The 19,359-nt window shown below is 46.9% G+C and overlaps 3 protein-coding genes across 3 annotated transcripts; 2 read left to right on the forward strand and 1 right to left on the reverse strand.

The window, feature by feature from the left end:
- The first annotated feature begins 10 nt into the window (after positions 1–10).
- HARS1 (histidyl-tRNA synthetase 1) lies at positions 11–10,988 on the forward strand. The gene is made up of 13 exons (XM_016166360.2): positions 11–207; positions 484–573; positions 3,590–3,709; positions 5,675–5,770; positions 6,419–6,544; positions 7,215–7,322; positions 7,471–7,569; positions 7,797–7,890; positions 8,055–8,182; positions 8,276–8,518; positions 9,783–9,899; positions 10,098–10,244; positions 10,583–10,988. Exons 1-13 carry the CDS (start codon positions 118–120, stop codon positions 10,649–10,651), a joined length of 1,527 nt encoding a protein of 508 aa, XP_016021846.1. The 5' UTR covers positions 11–117; the 3' UTR covers positions 10,652–10,988.
- A 137-nt stretch (positions 10,989–11,125) lies between these two features.
- DND1 (DND microRNA-mediated repression inhibitor 1) lies at positions 11,126–14,029 on the forward strand. The gene is made up of 4 exons (XM_016166362.2): positions 11,126–11,409; positions 11,538–11,655; positions 12,025–12,486; positions 13,097–14,029. Exons 1-4 carry the CDS (start codon positions 11,386–11,388, stop codon positions 13,549–13,551), a joined length of 1,059 nt encoding a protein of 352 aa, XP_016021848.2. The 5' UTR covers positions 11,126–11,385; the 3' UTR covers positions 13,552–14,029.
- Positions 13,858–17,355, reverse strand: WDR55 (WD repeat domain 55). Its single transcript, XM_016166361.2, has 7 exons — positions 17,072–17,355; positions 15,536–15,636; positions 15,362–15,449; positions 15,084–15,263; positions 14,890–14,989; positions 14,633–14,802; positions 13,858–14,556 (listed from the first exon to the last, which is right to left on the reverse strand). The coding sequence occupies exons 1-7, from the start codon at positions 17,260–17,262 to the stop codon at positions 14,247–14,249; spliced, it is 1,140 nt and encodes a 379-aa protein (XP_016021847.1). The 5' UTR covers positions 17,263–17,355; the 3' UTR covers positions 13,858–14,246.
- Positions 17,356–19,359: the final 2,004 nt, after the last annotated feature.

The raw sequence follows: 19,359 nt of genomic DNA on the forward strand, positions 1-19,359 counted from the left end.
CCGGCGGAGGCTCTCTAGGCTTGCGGGCCAGCTACTCGACGGCCGGAAGTCATCCGAGCTGAGGCTGTGGTTACCGCCGCGGATCTAGACACCAGTCCTCACCAGTTAGCAGCCAGTATGGCAGAGCGTGCGGCGTTGGAGGAGCTAGTGCGACTTCAGGGAGAGCATGTACGGGGACTCAAACAGCAGAAGGCCAGCGCCGAGCAGGTGACCCAGTGGCAGGGGAGGGACCAAAGCAAGGCCCGGGAGGACGTCGAGCTGGGGTGGTCTGCACAGGGGACAGGGACATGGGGGAGAAGGGACCCAGCTTATAGAGGAAGATGGGCTGGGTGGTGAGGTAGCCGGGGTAGAACCCGAAAGAAGCAAATCTGGGCCTGGGGAGAGAGATCTGCTCCAGAACCTTATGGAGGGATACTGAATGAATGTCGTGGGAGAGAGGGGAGTAGCAGATGTGATTTCCCAGCACCTGCTTTCCCTCCACAGATCGAGGAGGAGGTGGCAAAACTACTGAAACTGAAGGCACAGCTGGGCCCTGACGAAGGGAAACAGAAGTTTGTGCTCAAAACCCCCAAGGTAAGTATTCCTTTAGGAAGCCTCTGAGAGGGTCCCTAATTCCACTCACAAGGACGTATATGCTTGCTTCCCTGAACAGGTCATTGAGGAGAATATGAAATGCTGCAGAGACAACAATAGTTGCCAGGCTGGATTGGACTCTTCCTGAGTCATTTGGGGATGGCAAAGTGAAGGCAGAAACTAGGCCAGCTGGATGCTTAGGGGAATCTGCCTGCTACTGCTATTCCTTCTTCCATTCTGTAAATATTTATTGAGTGTTTACTATGTGCCTAGCACTGTGCAATCCAGTGAGTATGGCATGATGAACAATATATTCTGCCCTCATGGAGCTTACTATGTGCAATCCAGTGAGTATGGCATGATGAACAATATATTCTGCCCTCATGGAGCTTACATTCCACTGAAGGAAACAGACTTTTAATACAAATAATTCCTTAAGCTAAGATATAATTACAAATTGTGATAAGTAATATAAAGAAATAACAAGGATGATCTGAGAAAAATAAGGCAGTTTGAGAAAGCCTCATTGAAGAAGTGATGTACTAATCAACCTAACAGATGAGTGTGAGGAAGGTAGGTCCAGGTGTAGTATGGACACCTGAAACAGAAAATAACCTTGGTAGTTTCCAGGAACTAGAAAAAGACCGGAATGACTAGACCCAAATAGAAGAGAGGAGAGTGGAATGCAGTTGGAAATTCCTAGCTCAGCCTCCAAGATTTCAGTTCAGATGCCACTTCTTGTAAGTTCAATAAATGGAACTATTTACCCCTTCATCTAGGTTCCTTTGGCACTTACTGTAAATCTCTATCATTACATTTATTGCTGACTTTTAGTTATTCACATGGTTTATTTATACTGAGAGGTTGAGATCAGGTGCCTGGAATTAAATAGGTATTCAGTGAATATATGTGAAATTGAACTCAAAGGAGAAGAGATGATCTGTCTTCCTGGCATTAAGATTTTTCCCCCTTTTAAGGTTAAATCTTTGAATGCCCTTTCTATACAAATTTCAAAGGTTAAGGAAACAATGTAAAATCCCAAGGCAAAGTGATTATCAATAGTTATTCAAACTATTAGGTGAAAAGATTAGTGGAAAATTGATGATAGATTAGGCTGGCTTCACCTAAACCTAATGATCAATTTTAATGTCACTAAAAGTAGGACAACCAGACATTGTTCCTCCTGATGTGATGCAATAAGTACACAGTCCCACCTATGAATTATTCTCCCCAAGAAAATTTAACCTGAATCTAATCAAGTCTTCAGACCAACCAGTTTACTGGAAATATGGGAGATGGAGGAACATATTAAATGACACATTGAGTATATTGGTAACCAAATCTAGAATGAGAAAAATTCTTTAGGACAAATGACTCAATTTCCTCAACAAATAAATGATTTAAAAAAAAAAAAAGGAAACTAAAAAAAAATAAAAAGGAAACTATCGTAGATTAAATAGACATGAAACATATCAACCAAATACAACGCATGCATTTCATTTAGAATCTGATTTAAACATGCCAACCATAAAAAGATATTGAGGCAATCGGGAAAAAATTAAACATGGCTTGGGCATTAGATAATATTGAAGGGTTGGTGTTAGTTTTATTGGTTGTAATAAAGGTAGTGAGGGCTTTTTTTAATCTTTTTATATTTGAGAATCATTCTTAAATATTTAGGGATGAAATGATAGGATCGATGTTTAGGATTTACTTTAAAGTACTATAGAAAAAAAAATGTTGGGACTTATATCAGATAAGAATAGCAGATGCTGATGGTAGTTGAAACAGGGTAATAGATACGTGGTGGTCTTTTGTATTATGCTCTATAATGTATGTTTGAAATTTTCCATAATATAATGCTAAAAGAAAATGAGGTTATACTGGAGAGTTATTTCCCCCTTTAATTTGTTGAAACACATTTCTCGATGTGAGTCATGTTAATAACAAAACGGTATCATTGAGACAGTACTCTTTCGAGGGCTCTTTATGGTCAAAATTATTGTCATAATGTCATTTTTTTTTTTTTTACTTCATTTGCACTGCAGGTACAAAAACACTGGTTAGTAGAACTGCTGTTGTCTTAGCACAAATCAAAACAGTGGCACTAAACAGTACTAATAGCCGTTATGTTCTTTACTTTCAAGCCCTCACAGTTAAAAAAAAAAAAATCAGTTTTACTTAATGTCCTTGGTAAAACAGTAAAAATTAATTTTATTGAATCTTGACCCTTGAATGCATTTTTATTAATGTTCTGTGTGATGAAATGGGAAGTACACATAAAGCACCTCTGCTGCATTCCAAAATAGGAAAAACGCTTTTGCCATTGTATGAGTTGTAAGCTGATCTTTTCACAGAACACCTTTATTGAAAGAAAAATTGAAAGACAAGCTATTGCTTTAAAGGTTGGGTATGTGGCAGACATTTTCACAAAAAAATGAATGAAATGAGTCTTGTCACAGACTGCCACAAACCTGCTGAATGGCCTTAAGTAATGATTTAACTTCTCAACATCTCATAATTCATCTATAAAATGTATCTGCCCAGCCCATGTCGTAAGGCTGTCAGAAACAGAGAATAAATAGAATTCATTAGGATTTTTTTTTTAAGTTATGTTGATAGAGAATATTACTTGTAAAATTTGGAGTTAAACTATTTAATCCAGTCTGAGTTGGTTCTCTGCCTGTCTGTCATCAGGTATGTGTTTTCTATTAGGCGGGAAAATGTTACCCCAGAAAAAGAGTTTTTAGGAAAACTTTTCAGAGAATAGAACTCTAAGATTTCTAGAAAATAGAACCATGCTAAAAAAGGAATGGGTGGTAGCAAATGGGTGCGGCGATGAATAGGGGCTAGTTGTACCTGTTTTAACAACTCAGTGGCCTGTCGGAAAATCTAATTTTGGGGTAAGATTTGCATTCGTCATCATGGAAGTCATGCTTCTTTTATTTCTAGACCTTATTGTTCTTATTCATTTTTAAATCCCATCTTTGGTTCTTTGGCTGATTTTTACTCCAAGGGAACAAGAGACTATAGTCCCCGGCAGATGGCAGTTCGGGAGAAGGTGTTTGATGTAATCATCAGCTGCTTCAAGCGCCATGGTGCAGAAGTAATCGATACGCCTGTATTTGAACTAAAGGTGAGGGATAAGTGAGGAGAAAGTGCATGGTGGGAGAGAGGGTATGTGAACAAGAGGATAACAAGAGAGTGAAGGTCTCTCTCAAAGGTCTCTCTCCTGTTGTGGACAATGATCAGTGGTTTCTTCAATGAGAAAGGGGATGGTACTGGCTTTGAGGGAGAGGCCTTGCCTTTTATTTACCTTGATTGTGGCCAGGGGCTTTCAAAATAGAGGCTTTCTTAGGAATGAAAGTTGTTACAGGTTCTATTTATATTGAATTCCAGGGTACCTGTACTTGAGATGTTTTCTAAAAACATGCAAACCAAACATATAAAGTATAAATATGCCACCAGACACCTATTGATGGACCCTATTGGTAGAGGAGGGCGTGGGAAACAAGTTGCATCTCTCCCTACTTAAACCCCAGTGATTCCCATTGCATGTATAATAAAATCCAAACTCTTACAAGCCTACATGATCTGGCTACTGCCTATCTTTCCCACCTCATCCCATACTATTCTTCCCCTTGCCCATTATGCTCCTCTGGTTTCTTTCTGTTCCTGGAACATAATAAACGTGTTTCTATGTCAGGTCCTTTGTTCTTGCTTGTCCCTCTTCCTGAATTTTCTTTTCCCCTAGCTCTTTGTATGACTTTAATTTCAGATTAGAGATTGCAGATTATAATTTCAGATCTCAGCTGAAATGACATTTCTCAAGTAATCATCTCCAACTTCCTTGTCTAAAGTAGCCCTTGCCTATCACATCGACCTGTTTTATATCCTTTAGAGCAGTTATTACTATATGATGAAATTATCTGTTAATGTTTCCTTGCATTAGTGTATTGCCTGTCTCTTCCCACTAGTATAGAAGATCCATGAGGATATGGACTGCTTTTGTCTTGTTCATTGATATATATTCAGCGCTTGGAACAATGTCTGGTACTGGCGAGTATTTATCTGCAGGCTAAATTCATAGAAATGGAATTGCTGGGTCAAAAGGTTGTTCTCATTTATATTTTTACCAACTGTATTAGTTTACTAGGGCTGCCGTACCAAAGTACCATAGGCTGGGTGGCTTAGTCGACAGAAATGTATTGTCTAAAGGCTAGAAGTGTGAAATAAGGTATCAGCAGGGATGGTGGTTCCTTTCGGGCCTGTGAGGGATGCATCTGTTCCAGGCCTCTCTCCATGACTTGTAGATATTTTTCCCTTGTATCTTCACATCATCTTCCCTGTGTCCATTATTTCCTCTTTTATAAGGACACTAGTTATATTGGATTAGGGCCTATCCTAATGACCACATTTTAACTTAATTACCTCTTTAAAGATCCTATCTCCAAATATAGTCACATTCTGAGGTTACTAGGGGATAGGACTTTGATATATGAATTTTGAGGGAGACACAATTCAGCCCATAACACAAATCAATGCATGAGCATTTCTGTCTCTACATACTGGGAATATTCAGGCTTTTTAAACTTTGCCAGCTAGTAGGTGAAGTAAGTTATCACTTTGTTGAAAACATCACAGGGCAAGGACTGCTTTTGACATTGTTCAAATCTATGGCGTCAGAAAAACATTTATGTTTTTTGATCTAATAATCTGCTCTGAGGAGTTTATCCTCAGAAAAAAATATTCAAAAGAAGAAAACATGTACCCAAATATATTTATTGAAATGTTATGGAACATTTTTAAAAATTGTAATAACCTAAACAGCTAACAGTGTAACCTAGGAAGGAAGGAATATTACACAGCTTTTAAAAATGGTACTTCAGCTCTGTCACAAAATGGAAAGAGTGATAAGCAGAAAACAAAATTGGTGGTTCCTTTGATTATAACTAAATCAAATACATAAGTATTGGGATAGGAAACAGAGGAAATATAGACAAGTTGAAATCAGTCATGTTAGAGTGGTGGGTTTTTGTTTTCAAAACTTCCTTTTAAATTGTTATATTTATCATTGTGACATTCTTTATGTTTTCTCCAGGAAACACTGACTGGAAAGTATGGGGAAGACTCTAAGCTTATCTATGACCTGAAGGATCAGGGTGGGGAGCTGCTGTCCCTTCGCTATGACCTCACTGTATCTTTCTGAATATGTATTCTTGACCCTTTGGAGGGCTGGCCCTCCCTGGGCTGGGGCCATTACTAGCCTCAGGTTTGGGGACAGCCAGACACAGGTGGGATCAGATACTATGCCTTTGGCAATCTCAAAACCATGAGGAGGACTTTGGCTAAACAGAGCTTAGCCTGAGAAGTCTTCTAAATTCTGGGGAAGACCTCAGCTCTATGTCTAGGCCCAGTTCCAACTCTACCAATAATTTCTATGATTTCTGAATACCTCTTCCCTGCCCTGTCCAGTGGGCAGAGTTTTTAATTGACCAACAGCACATTTCCTTTATCTCCATCCAACCTATGTCAGAGACTCCTCCACTTAGAGATCCCACATGGGACACTTTTTCTGCTCCCTGGCTGATCTGCTCAGCCCACTGCTATGCTTACTTAGCACAGGGGAAACTACCAAAATGAAAGAAGCCTTACTCTCTTTTGAGACTTTGGCTGCCCCTTGTGTTAACAAAGTTGATTTTTTTTTCTGATGTTCAGAAATGCTGTTAATCTTACTGGTGGTGGTTTTACCCACAAGGGAGAGACTAGATCCAGTTTCTGTTGGGGATGATAATCAACTTCCAGACTGATAGGAGGGGCTTTCTCCTTAACTCTTTGTCATCAGGTTCCTTTTGCTCGGTATTTGGCAATGAATAAACTTACCAACATTAAACGCTATCACATAGCAAAAGTATATCGGCGGGATAACCCAGCTATGACTCGCGGCCGATATCGGGAATTCTACCAGTGTGTGAGTATGTGAGGCACAGTGGGTAACTTGGCACCCACCCTCAAGCTAGTAAAATCTACTGAATACTCATGGAGTCCTAAGCAAACTTGATGCCCCAGATAATGCCAGACTCTTAGGTTTCTTAAGTATTTTCATGTAGATTTAACAAAGGCCCTGGGGGTGGGGGTGGGAGAGAAAGACAGGGATTATTCTCCCTGTTTTATATATAAGTAAACTAGAGACTCAGCGAGATTAGAGATCATAGGGATAAGAAAGGCAAAGTCAGGACTAGAACTCTTGGTCCAGTGCTCTTCATATTAAATCACAGTGAGAGGATCACAACAGCAAAGGATGAGGAATATTGGATTTGAGATATCAAATCATCCAGCCTGGTAGGCAGAGCTTCTGAATAGAGAAAATGACAAAGAACTAAGGCTGTCTAGTCACCCCTACAGTGGTTTGAGGAAATAAGAAAAAGTAAATTAGTAAGGTAATGAAGGAATAGCCCCATGGATGGGAGGGAAAGCAGGATGCATAAGAGACCCCAAGAATGCTGAGGTTTTCCTCTGGACTGATGAGGAAAGTCTGTGCATGAGTATAAACTGGCCTTCAACAGAGAGCAGAGCTCCTAGGAGTGCCCCCATTAAGAAAGTTAAACCCCTGAGACCCCTAACTACCCATCTTCCTGCAGGATTTTGACATTGCTGGGCAATTCGACCCCATGATCCCTGACGCAGAATGCCTGAAGATCATATGTGAGCTCCTGAGTTCACTTCAGATAGGTGACTTCCTGGTCAAGGTCAGAGCTGAACAGGGCCGGGAGGGCAAAGTTGGGTCTAGCTTCTCACAGGAGAAGGTCTTTGTGCAAGGAATCAGTAGCCCAAGTGACCAAGGTTACTGAGGGTCGTGTAGAGATTCTCTCCTCACTGCACTTTTGGTCCCTGCAGGTAAATGATCGGCGCATCCTAGATGGGATGTTTGCTGTCTGTGGGGTTCCTGATAGCAAGTTCCGTACCATCTGCTCCTCAGTGGACAAGCTGGACAAGGTAACAACCCAAACACCTGCCACTTTTTTCTCCAGATCCCACCCTGCCTTGAGAAATGGAAAACAAGATTAGGACAGAGAGGTGCCTACCTCCATACCCACCAAGGGAAGGTTAACTCAAGGATGTAGGTTGAAAGGCAGCTTCTACTCTAAGACAAGGAGGGGCCCACACTTGTCCTGTGGTGGGAAAGGTGCCCAGAGGTCCTTGACTCAAATCTGTCTGCTCAGGTGTCCTGGGAGGAAGTAAAGAATGAGATGGTGGAAGAGAAGGGTCTTGCACCTGAAGTGGCTGACCGCATTGGGGACTACGTCCAGCAGCATGGTAACAAACCCTGCCTCTTCAGCAGCCATATCACTGACCTCAAGCTTAACGCGGGGAGGGAGAGAAAGAGAACGAATTACACATATATATGTGCAGTCCAGGCTAAAAAGTAAAGCCCTTACCTTTTTTTCCTGTCGGTCTAGCTCACAAATCTGTTTCTCCAGGTGGAGTATCTCTGGTGGAACAGCTGCTCCAGGATCCTAAACTGTCCCAGAGCAAGCAGGCCTTGGAGGGCCTGGGAGACCTGAACCTTCTGTTTGAGTATCTAACCCTGTTTGGCATTGCTGACAAGGTGAGTCAGATTGGGAATGGGAGCCCTAGCTGAGCTCTGGGGCTTCTGATGCTCAATCCTCATCTGGTACTGACCATGTTCTTGTCCCCACAGATCTCCTTCGACCTGAGCCTTGCTCGAGGGCTGGACTACTATACTGGGGTGATCTATGAGGCGGTGCTGCTACAGACCCCAGTCCAGCCAGGGGAAGAGACCCTGGGTGTGGGTAGTGTGGCTGCTGGAGGGCGCTATGACGGGCTGGTGGGTATGTTCGACCCCAAAGGGCGCAAGGTGCCATGTGTGGGGCTCAGCATTGGAGTGGAGCGCATCTTTTCCATCGTTGAGCAAAGGTTGGAGGTAAGTAGATAAAAGGCAGGTGGTGACACCTAAACTATCTTTGATCTCCAAGGGAGCAAATGGTGCTTTTTTGAGCAAGTAGCATCTTTGAAGAGAAATGGAGAAAAGATGATCACTGACCTTCACAGACCCCCACCCCATTATAGGCCAGCTTTATGGATATTTGTTTATTACTTTTTCACAAAATACCTTGCTCTGTGTCCCTACTTCCGTCAGAGCTGTCAGTAGTCTAGGCTGGCATATCCACCGACCCAGATCTTCCTCACAATACAGAATACTTAATATTCTACTACTCTTCGCCAAGCACTGTGCTCAGTACTTTTCATGCTTTTTATAATAAAATTCTTTCAATGGCCCGCTGAGAGTAGCTACTTTTATTATTTAAATTTTTCAGATGAAGAATATAAAGAATTTACCTAAAGTCAAGAGTCTTTTAAGTGGCAGAGTCAGAATTTGAATCCAGGCAGTCTAACTCTGAAGTTTTGCTCCGATATTGTCTCTAAGTGGGAAGCATGCGTCTGAAGCCCTGGGATCCCTCAGATGTCTGTCTTAACTCTCTAGCTTGTGGAGTAACACCAAGGAAGCCCCTCCTAGTCTCAAGCACTCCTTTGCATGTTCTTAATCGGCTGCTTGCGTTTCATCCCCTAGGAATGCTCTGGCAGTAACCTCGCTGCTCCTCCATCCTTTTCTCTACAGTGGAAACCACCCATGTTTCCCAGTTGAAGTCACTGTTCCAGTAGGCATCTTATGTTGTAAAACTATGAAAATAGTTTTCCAGAAAAACACAAGGGGCAGCAGCAGCATTCTCCCTTCCCCTATCCACACATACCCTGGGTTGTGCCCTATGGCAGAAGTGTAAAAGGCACAGTCTCTTGACTGCCCATATGGTTAAGTGGGAACTAGAATTGCCAGGGGTGACTGGATTGCCTGGTGGGTTCATAGTATCATTTCTGTGTGAATGTTCTTATGGGCCCTTAAGGTACTAGATGGAGATGAGCTAGAAGTTACTGTACATAAGTTACCTATGCCTTTAGCCTAGGTCATTTATTCTATCAAGTCACATGTACAAGCCAGTTAGTTCAGTTATATCTTCTAAGAGCTACCTTATGCCCAATTGCTAGATGAAAGACTGGACCCCTGCCCTGGTAGAGCTCACAAAGTTGGGCCTGGTCTCAGAAGCCTGACAAGGGCCTGCTTTGTGTGCTCCTTAAAGTTGTTGTAAAGGGTAGCCCAGCTCTTTGACTCTTATCTGCACCTTCTCTAGGCCTTGGAGGAAAAGGTACGGACCACAGAGACACAGGTGCTTGTGGCATCTGCACAGAAGAAGCTGCTGGAGGAGAGACTGAAGCTCATCGCAGAGCTGTGGGATGCCGGAATCAAGGTATAAGAAACAAGCCCCAGGGTGGCAGTTAACCTGGGAGTGCTGGCTATAGACTAAATAAAAGCTTACTCATAGTGACCCTGCTATTCTGTGATTTCTTGGGGTGGACTAAGAGCAAGGTGACAGGTTGGGCACCTTGGAGGTTGTCCCTAAGGACATCAGAAGCCAGCCTTCATTTTCTGCCTGGGTTCCCTGCAGGCAGAGCTGCTCTACAAAAAGAATCCAAAATTACTGAACCAGCTGCAATACTGTGAAGAGGCAGGCATCCCACTGGTGGCTATCATTGGTGAGCAAGAGCTCAAGGATGGGGTCATCAAGCTCCGTTCAGTGGCCAGCAGGGAAGAGGTAAGTAGGCAGGCAGGAAGAATAAGAGAGGGAATGTATGCCATTTTGATAGGCTAATGTCCATTCAAAACCTGAGCAAAAGCCTGGCATTCATTTTCATACCCACTTATAAAGGACTTAAGGGCTTAACCTGTTACTATAGTCATGGTAGGGAAAGATCTCCATCCCCACATACACCCTGTGTCTCTGGCTTCCCCTAAGAAGCTCTGTCTACCCTGAGTTGTTTGAATGAGTTCCTGCTCCTAGCTATTCCAAGCCTGATGCCTAGAGGAAAGAGGGCCCTCAGGGAACAATTGGGTGAAAGACGCTCAGACCACTTTCTCCCTCATCTTGGCCAGGTGGATGTCCGAAGAGAAGACCTCGTGGAGGAAATCAAAAGGAGAACAAGCCAGCCCCTGCTGAATTGAGCAGACTATCAGAGGACAGTGGGACTGGCACTGTTTATTTAAGGCTTACACAAAACTCTGCATATGTACATCAACAGCTTTGCACACTTCTGTTCCAGCAGGAAGACCCGAAGAGTGGTCAGAACAGAGACACTATTATTTTATTGGTAATCACAGACAAAGATGGCCAGGTACTAGGCCATTTTCTATCAGAGGCCCTGGGGGCTTGGTCCAGTCTGGCTCGTGGACAACAAGGACCCAGCTTGAGATGGCTTCCTTTGCAGGACCCTGCACTAGGTGGAGGGACTGTCCCCACAACCAGTCGCCAAAGGTCCAATAAAATGCCTCAACCACTGGAGCCTGCTTGTGTTGCTATTGCTTAACTCTGCCTTCTGTCAGAGCCTGACCACTTTAGCGGTGGAAGATGGGAGAAAGCCTTACAGCAGGCCCCATGGACTCTGGCCAGGGTGAAGGGTACCCCCAAGTTTCTGGCCTCCAACGCTCATCCTTGCGGGTTTGCCAGCTGTTTCTTAGGAGCTGGGGCTGCCCACAAACTGACCCGCCCGGGTTTCTAGATTTCACCTGAGGGTCAGAGGGTCCCGCGGCGCACGTGCGGCGGATACCCCCACCCCCTTGGGGGGCGGGGTCGTGCTCAAAGCCAATGAGAGCTTGGTGGGGTGGAGGGGTAGGGAAGCTTCCAGAGGCTGATAGGGAGGAGGTTATATAGAGGGCACCGGCGGACCAACGGGAGAACCATGCAGACCAAGCGGGAGTGTGAGGTAGGTGGTTGGCAGCAAGGGGGTGGACAAGCCCCACCTGCGCAGGGAATGGGGGCGCCTGGAGGCGCAGCACGACAGGCGAGGTGGGGGCGGCGATTCGCCATTCCAATCTGCCCTTTACCCCTCAGCTGTGGTGTGAGAGGGTGAATCCAGAAAACAAGGCGGCGCTGGAGGCGTGGGTCAGGGAGACAGGCATCCGCCTGGTGCAAGTGAACGGGCAGAGGAAGTATGGCGGGCCACCCCCAGGTACGCTAGTCCCAGCCCTACGCCTGCCAGGCTACACCAGCCTCGACGGCCCCGAGAAACCCCTTTGGGGGAGACGCCTATATCGAGGTTCCGCAGTCAGAAACTGAACTACCCGTTACCCCCTCCCCCAGCAAACGTGGAAACGTCTTGTTTTTGGCTTTCCACCCACCCTCCTCCACGAGGAATGGAGCCTGCCTTAAGGTGCACTTACAATGTGCCAGCCTCGTTTATGCCAACAACCCGGGGTACGGGCGTTGTACCCATTTCACAGACTAGTACTAACGTGATCCCTCCCGCGCCGAGACCCTGGACTCCGAACCTGGTCCGTCCCGGTGGATGACGGTGCCCCTTCCCGCCCCCTTCCCCCAGGCTGGGTGGGCAGCCCGCCGCCGCCCGGGTCGGAGGTGTTTATCGGGCGGCTGCCCCAGGATGTGTACGAGCACCAGCTGATCCCACTGTTCCAGCGCGTGGGCCGCCTTTACGAGTTCCGCCTGATGATGACCTTCAGCGGCCTGAATCGTGGCTTTGCCTACGCCCGCTACAGCTCGCGACGCGGCGCCCAGGCCGCCATCGCCACGCTGCACAACCACCTGCTGCGGCCCTCCTGCCCGCTGCTCGTATGCCGCAGCACCGAGAAATGCGAGCTGAGCGTGGACGGGTTGCCGCCGGCTCTGAGTCGCCGCGCGCTACTGCTCGCGCTGCAGCCCCTGGGTCCCGGCCTGCAGGAGGCGCTGCTGCTGCCCAGCCCCGGGCCTGCGCTCGCGCAGATCGCGCTGCTCAAGTTCAGCTCGCATCGTGCTGCCGCCATGGCCAAAAAGGCCCTGATGGAAGGTAGGGGTGAAGGCTGCGGGAGTAAGCTGGTCGGGGCAAACGTGTTCGGCCAGGCACTTTACTCAACAGTCAGCCAGTAGTCTCGAGATCTTAGGGTCACGAATGCCGAATTTGTGACCTTATACTATTTGAGCTCAGATTTTAAAATTTCCCGTGGTACTACCACTTACCTAAATTTAACACTTCCCAGGCATTAGCTCCCGACTTAATCCTCAACATTCCAATGAAAATAACACAGATCTCCCTCTTTAGAGATGAGATTGTTTTAAGAGAAGAGGACTTGCCCAAGGCAGTCCAATTGAGGATGTGAGAATTATAGGGGGCATTTTGCATATTCCTTGATTCTTAGCAAGTATTCACAGTAAAGGTTAACTATTATATGGTTATGAGGCAGACAAAGCCTGCATCAACCAGTACTCCTGCAAGAGAATTTAGAAGGCAGCAGTTTTTACATCCCCATTACAAATACAAGGAAGCCTTCAGTTTCTTCATTTGCCAGAGCGCACCACTAGGAAATGGGGAGGCTAGAAATTAAAACAGGCCTGTGCCACTCCTAAGGGCACTTGGGCCAAGGGCTAAGACTTGTCCTGTGTCTGCCTTTTTCTTGCAGGGCAGTCACGCCTCTGTGGAGAGCAGGTAACCGTGGAGTGGCTCAAGCCAGACCTGAAGCAGCGACTCCGCCAGTTCGTGGGTCCCTCTCTGAGGTGCCCACAGCCAGAGGGCAGACGATTGCCCCTGGCCAGGGACAAGTTAGAGTCCCAAGGGGCTCGGGCCGCCCTGCAGCTACTGTGCCAACGGATGAAGCTGGGTAGCCCAGTGTTCCTCACCAAGTGCTTAGGCACAGGTCCTGCTGGCTGGCACCACTTCTGGTACCAGGTGGTGATCCCTGGGCATCCAGTGCCCTTCAGTGGCCTTATCTGGGTTGTGCTGTCTTCTAATGGGCAGGATGGGCATGAGGTGGCCAAGGATGCTGTGTCTGCACGGCTGGTAGAGGCACTGAGTGAGTCTGGGGCCAGCCTCTTGTGGTCTGCTGGGGCTGAGGCAGGTACCATGGTTAAGCAGTGACCCTTTCCTCTCCACAGGCAGCCTGACCAAGCAGGCAGAGCCTGTGTCAGTTCCCAACCCAGCAAGCCTGAATAGCCACCATCTGATCCCAAAAAGGGGAGGAGCATGGGCCCTACCCTAAGCCTGACACAGCCTCCCAGCTGGGGCAGGGCCCCAGCACACCAGGGGGCAGCTCAGGTTTGACTAAGTTGTGGTGAGGGACCTTGCCCCCCTCCAGGCCCAGGGTCTCACATGACCCCATGGTCTTCTTGGCTGTTGTGTGTATGGCACACACATACACACTCTTCCCACAGCTTAGCATGAATCTACACTTATTTTTTTTAATTTGTCTTTGTTGGTTTTTATTTGGGGGCCGGCTGAGCCAAAGGGTCAGAAATCTGCCTTTTGTCCCCACCACTTGGCATTCTGGTTTTGGTATATGTGTATTGTTCATTTTTTCTATGCTGGTTGTATTTATATTAAACCCCTGGTTAGTGTATACCTGTGTCCGTGCTGTCTTGCCCCAGCTGGGGGCTTCCATGAAGAGAATGAGCAGCTCTACTTCCCCATATTGGTGCCCTGAGTCCTGAGCCTCTGTCTCCCAATCTCCTTGCACTGCACAATAGGGTACAATAAATTCATAGCCTCTCTGGGAATCCAGCCCAGGAAGCATAACTCTTGCCCAGAGGACCTGCCTTGAGATCCAGCTCATTCCCTCAGTCACTGTCATCTTCACTCTCCTCTTCCTTCCTCTCTTCTCCCTCCTCCCTCAGTCCTGCAAAGAAGTCATCAGTGCTCCAGGCCTTGCTGCTCAGGGCCTGCAGCGGTCTTCCTTTTTTTTTGCGCCGACGGTAGTCATCTACCACCACAGACCGCAGCTGGGCCATGTCCCAAAACTTGAGGCGTTGGTCATGGCCACTACTGGCCAGGAAGCGGCCACAGTGGGAGAGGGCCAGCTCCTCCACAGGCTCTCCGGCATGCTGTCCCACGCTGCCTACCACTCGGTTTGGCAGGATGTTCACAGCCCTGGGCAGAGAAGAGTATTGGGTATTGGCTGGTTGAGCTTGCCCTTCCTATGACCTGAGGGTCTGGCTTCTCTCACCTGATGACTCCATCAGTGGAGCCAGTGCATAGCAGACTGTCAGTGACTGGGACCATGCAGTCGATGGACTCGGCTCTCAGTGCGAAGCGGTCACTTGTGGCCCCAAAGCCATTCCAGTTGAAGAGGTAGATGGTACCCTCACTGGAGCCACAAACTACCTTCTTCCCGGACTGCAGGGAAATAGAGCAAAACATGTTTGTAGAGCCACATCAGACCAAATCCCTAGCACATGTTCATACCACCATACCCAGCTGTACTTTCATGATTGTGACAGAGGTCAGGTCTCCAGACTGAGGTTCTGAAAGCAGCTCAAACCGGCGTCGCTTAATATTGAAGACACCAAGACAGCCATCCCCACTGCAAAGAGAGCAGCACAGCACACTTGGCCAGAGGCTCCCATTGAGGGAGACATACAACAGGAAAGGGAGGAGAGGTGGCTTTGAGGCAGTACCTGGCTGTCAGCAGCAGCTTCTTGACTGGATCCAGAGCCATGTCAGCAATGTACTCCTCATGCTGCCGCATATCCATTAAGGGGCCTTCCTTCCGCTGGTCCCAGAGCCGGACGCCACCTGTGTCATCTCCAGTGGCCAAAACATTCTCATCCACTAGCAGCAGACTGTTGATGGGGGCACTAGAGAAACAGATACAGCAGTTCTTGGAGCATCTATATCCCAGTAGGGAGCTATAAGTCCTTACCCCTCACCTTAATGCACAATTGGCTTCCCTTACCCATGAGCCTTGGAAATGCGTCTTTCTAGTTGGCCTTGCTCCACATCTAGAACATGAATGGCTTTGTCCTTGGACACAGTAACAAGTTCTGAGGAAAAAAGGTTCCCAGGTCATAGTGCAGCTTACTGCGCCCTTCCCACCACCACACTGCTGACTGCCTTCTGCAATACTCACTCTGCCCATCTTCAGAGAAGACCACAGCACGGCAGGATTTGAGGTGGTGACCTGAGGACCAGAGCTCCTTGGTTTCTCCCTCTTGGCAGGAATAGGAAAAGCTGGGGAGACGTGGAGGAAAGTAAATGACCAGAGATCCCACCTGGGATGCATAGAGTATAAAGACCAACTAGTCACCCTTCCACCTACCTAGGAGTTCCTGCCTGACACCTCTGAACCTGAGTAGCCTACCATCCCATTTTTCCATTTTCAGTGAGCTTCAAATGTTAAGTCTTTTTCTCATTTGAAACACATCAAAAGTACATTTGCTTGGGACTTCTTCGTAACATCTGCCCACCCCTCTTCATCATCATTGAAAGCTTGGGGAAAGATTAGGTCTGGGCCACTGTGGAGGCCCTGAAATATCTGTTAATGATAGAAGAACAACCCCAGAAGTTGGAAATGTAAAGATTAGTAAGGCAGGATTCTTGTACTCCATGTCTGCAGGAGCTAGAGAAAGCTACAATTAATTATGGCACATTGACCACATGCTGAAAAGGAGGTAGGATCAAAATGGAGGTGAAGCAGAGAGGCAACATGTAAGCTCGGCTTCGAGGCAAGAACCTGTTCAGAGGATCCCCAGTGCCCTTGTCAGAGCAGATCCCTAAAAAAGACCAAATGAATTAGTGCTTAACTGCCAGTGCGTTCCAAGTGGTCAGAACAGGGTCTATGTATTATTGTTTCCTCTATCCAGTGCCTAGCATGAAAAAGCCGTCTAATTAACACTAACATTTTTTAGTGGATGAGACAAGCGTTCAAATAATTACACAAACCAACATATGATTACATACCATTATGAAGTTCACGAGAGAAAGGAATCTGTTGCCAAAGTATTACCTAGTAGGTAATCAGTCTGGGGCATGGAGGAAGCGTGAAGAAATGCTGAGAACTCAGGGATAGTAGGTACAAGTGAGGGGAAAGGAGTTTTCCAGGCAGAAGGAATAACATGCAAAGGAGCTGAGGCTTCAGAGACATTATAAAGGTAGAATAAATGAGCACAGAGAACACGGGAAAGCCACCAAGGGGACAGCCTGAGGATCAAGGCCCTGAATGCCGGATTAGTGAGTTTGGACTTAATCCTAAAAGCAAAAGTAAACCAAGGATTTTAGTCAAGAAAGCGAAATGGTTGGATTTGTGTTTTCAAAAGATCAATTAAAGTAGGCAAAAAGCAAAAGTAGGGGCCCCCGCTGGGCCTCTTGCTGGCTCAGTATAATAATCTGGTGGTAAACAGTGCCCTGAAAGCCTTCTTGTCCTGCTGCTTGCTTACTATATCTGGGCTCCATCACGACATTACAGTCACTTTAGTTTTAAGTTCTTTCAAGAGATTTGTGTGATAACTTGTTTAAAGCCGAATGTTAATGAACGAATCTGATCAGATGAGTCTTGCAAATTTTGTCTCCGGCAACTCTCCTCTCTCCTCCCAGCTTTATCTCTGGAGAGTTTCCAGATCGGACAGTCCCCGCACCCACAACGCCCCCAGCTCTGCCGTGCACTTACACGAACACGTCCCCGTCCACGTCCCCAGCCGCCAATAGGTCGCGGGACGGATGGAACGCCAGTCCACTTGCTGGAGCTTCCAAAACGATGTCTTCTGGGGTGTCACGGATCCGGGCCGTAACTTCAGTGGAGTCGGAGTCTCCCTCGTCGCTCCTATCTCCCGCGGGCCTCTCTTCACACGTGTGGTCCATGCACGGAAAGACTGCGAGCCGCACAGCACTCGAGCTGAGAAGCTAAGAACCAGTCACCCGGCAGTAGTAGTGATTCACTCACCGCTTCCGCATTGAAGGGGCGGGTCCGGAAGTGGCGCCGAGGCGTTCCTAACCCGGAAAAGGCGGCCGCCTGCAGCCGATGTGGGTGGAGCTGACCTTAGTGGCCTGGACTCCCGGTGGGTTGTTTTCACGTGTTCCTACCGCCAAGTTTTTGGCCAATTAGACTGTAGGACTATCAATCAATCCCCTCTTTAGTCACTTCAGCGTAAAGTTGAGAACTGCATTAAGTCTTTTCCCTTCATCCTGACCCATGCTGGGGAACATGATCTCAGATGTTCCAGAGAGTAACAAGTTTTGCAGTTTTTGTGCATTTGAAATTAAGTAGGGAATATAAGGAAGGTTACATGAAGGTAGAAGGTGAAGTTTGGATTACAGGATAGTTAAGATTATATGCTCTCTTAAGGGTGGTTATTTCAAAGGTGTGTTAACCTAGATGCACAATGGACATGGCTTTTACTAAAATGTTATGTGACTGGGGCCTGACTACCCATCATGACCTGCCCAGTTAGGAATTGAAAATCAGATCATCCTGAGGTTACTTTCCATAGACCTAGTAAGAACTTAATGCACTCAGAGTTGGGAGAGGACACCACATGTTCACGGCTTGGTGAAACTCAGGACTATGACAAGTGTCAGCCAGGTTCCTCAGGAAGCAGCAAAAGCGTATGCCACAAGAATTTCACAAGGGATGGTGGACAGCAGGCAGCCCACGCACACACTTAGGTTGCTGCCGTCCATGCTCAACACCTTCATGGCTAAAGGAACAGCATGCGGACCGTTCCTAAAACGAGGCTGCAGACCTTCAGTGGGCCAGACCAGCAAGGCTCAGTGCTGGCAAACAGTTGCTGATGAGGAATATGGGCACAACAGTTGATGTTTTAGACATTCCAGTTAAAAAAGGTTCCATAAAGATAGGAGCACTGTGTGGTGGGGCCGATGAGGAGCAGGAGTGCTTGAGGCTGAAGAGAACTCACATGGCTGTGGTCTTAAGCCTTCTACAACATCTTACTTGCTGATGCCCAGCTCCTTTAATGAGAGGTGAAATAAGTGAGGTTAGGGACCTGAGAGGCTCTTTTTCCTCTGTGTGACTGGAAGTGCTAGGAGTCCTTGTCACTATATGGCCAACCAGAGGGTCTTGGTCATCTTCACAATTGATCGTACTTGCAGAAACTGATTTTAAACCGCTGTCAACCCCCAGGTCTTGATCTTAGTGAACCTCTGGGTATCACCACCTGAGCCAGGTCTCTGTGACCTTTTTCTTAACTGAGACCACTGCCTCTAACCATGAAACCTAGGTATCATTTACTGTCTGAGATTAACCCCATTGCAGACAGTGCCCAATTTCAGTTTCCTAGGTACCACACCCAAAGCTGGCTTCCTCAGGAAGCCCTTGACCTACCAAGGTGAAAGTGACCAAAGGCAATGGCTAAGGTGGTCTTCTAGCTTTCCTTGGACCTGGTGAGGTCACAAATCTTAGGCCCAGAATAGGCAGTGGCAGCCAGGGATCCAGCCAGAAAGAAGTGGCAACCTTTATTGATGAATACCAGACCAAAGTACTAGAAATGAACAGAGAGAAGGAAAGGAGCAGGGATGGAGTGATTCGGGGAGGCTAAGGAGCCCACCTTGGGCCCCAGTGAAACTTTTCAGGGTGTTCAAGGACACACCAAAACCTTCTGGCCAAGGACGGGGATTCCCCCAAGGCACTTCTCCAAGGTTATCCCTTCAGCCAGGGAAGCAGCGATATGAGCTTGGAATTACTAAAGCTCCCAGGAGGGCATAAATTCATAAAAAGTTTTTGTCCTCACAAGTGATTCTCACCAGTTGCTATCACCTAGCACCTAGTTGTGCACAACCTTGAGATTAGGCTAGCAGCAGACCACTGGGCAGACCCTAATTCCCAGATAATCTCTGCCCTAAAAGTAGGCCTCCAAATGGACCTGGATTTGAAACCAGTCGTCCTTACGTTCCTCTAACCATCTCTCGCCCACCAGTAAGGGTCACTCCCTTCTTCACTAG

This window comes from Rousettus aegyptiacus, unplaced genomic scaffold (genome assembly GCF_014176215.1).
Source record: "Rousettus aegyptiacus isolate mRouAeg1 unplaced genomic scaffold, mRouAeg1.p scaffold_m13_p_7, whole genome shotgun sequence".
Lineage (NCBI taxonomy): Eukaryota > Metazoa > Chordata > Mammalia > Chiroptera > Pteropodidae > Rousettus > Rousettus aegyptiacus.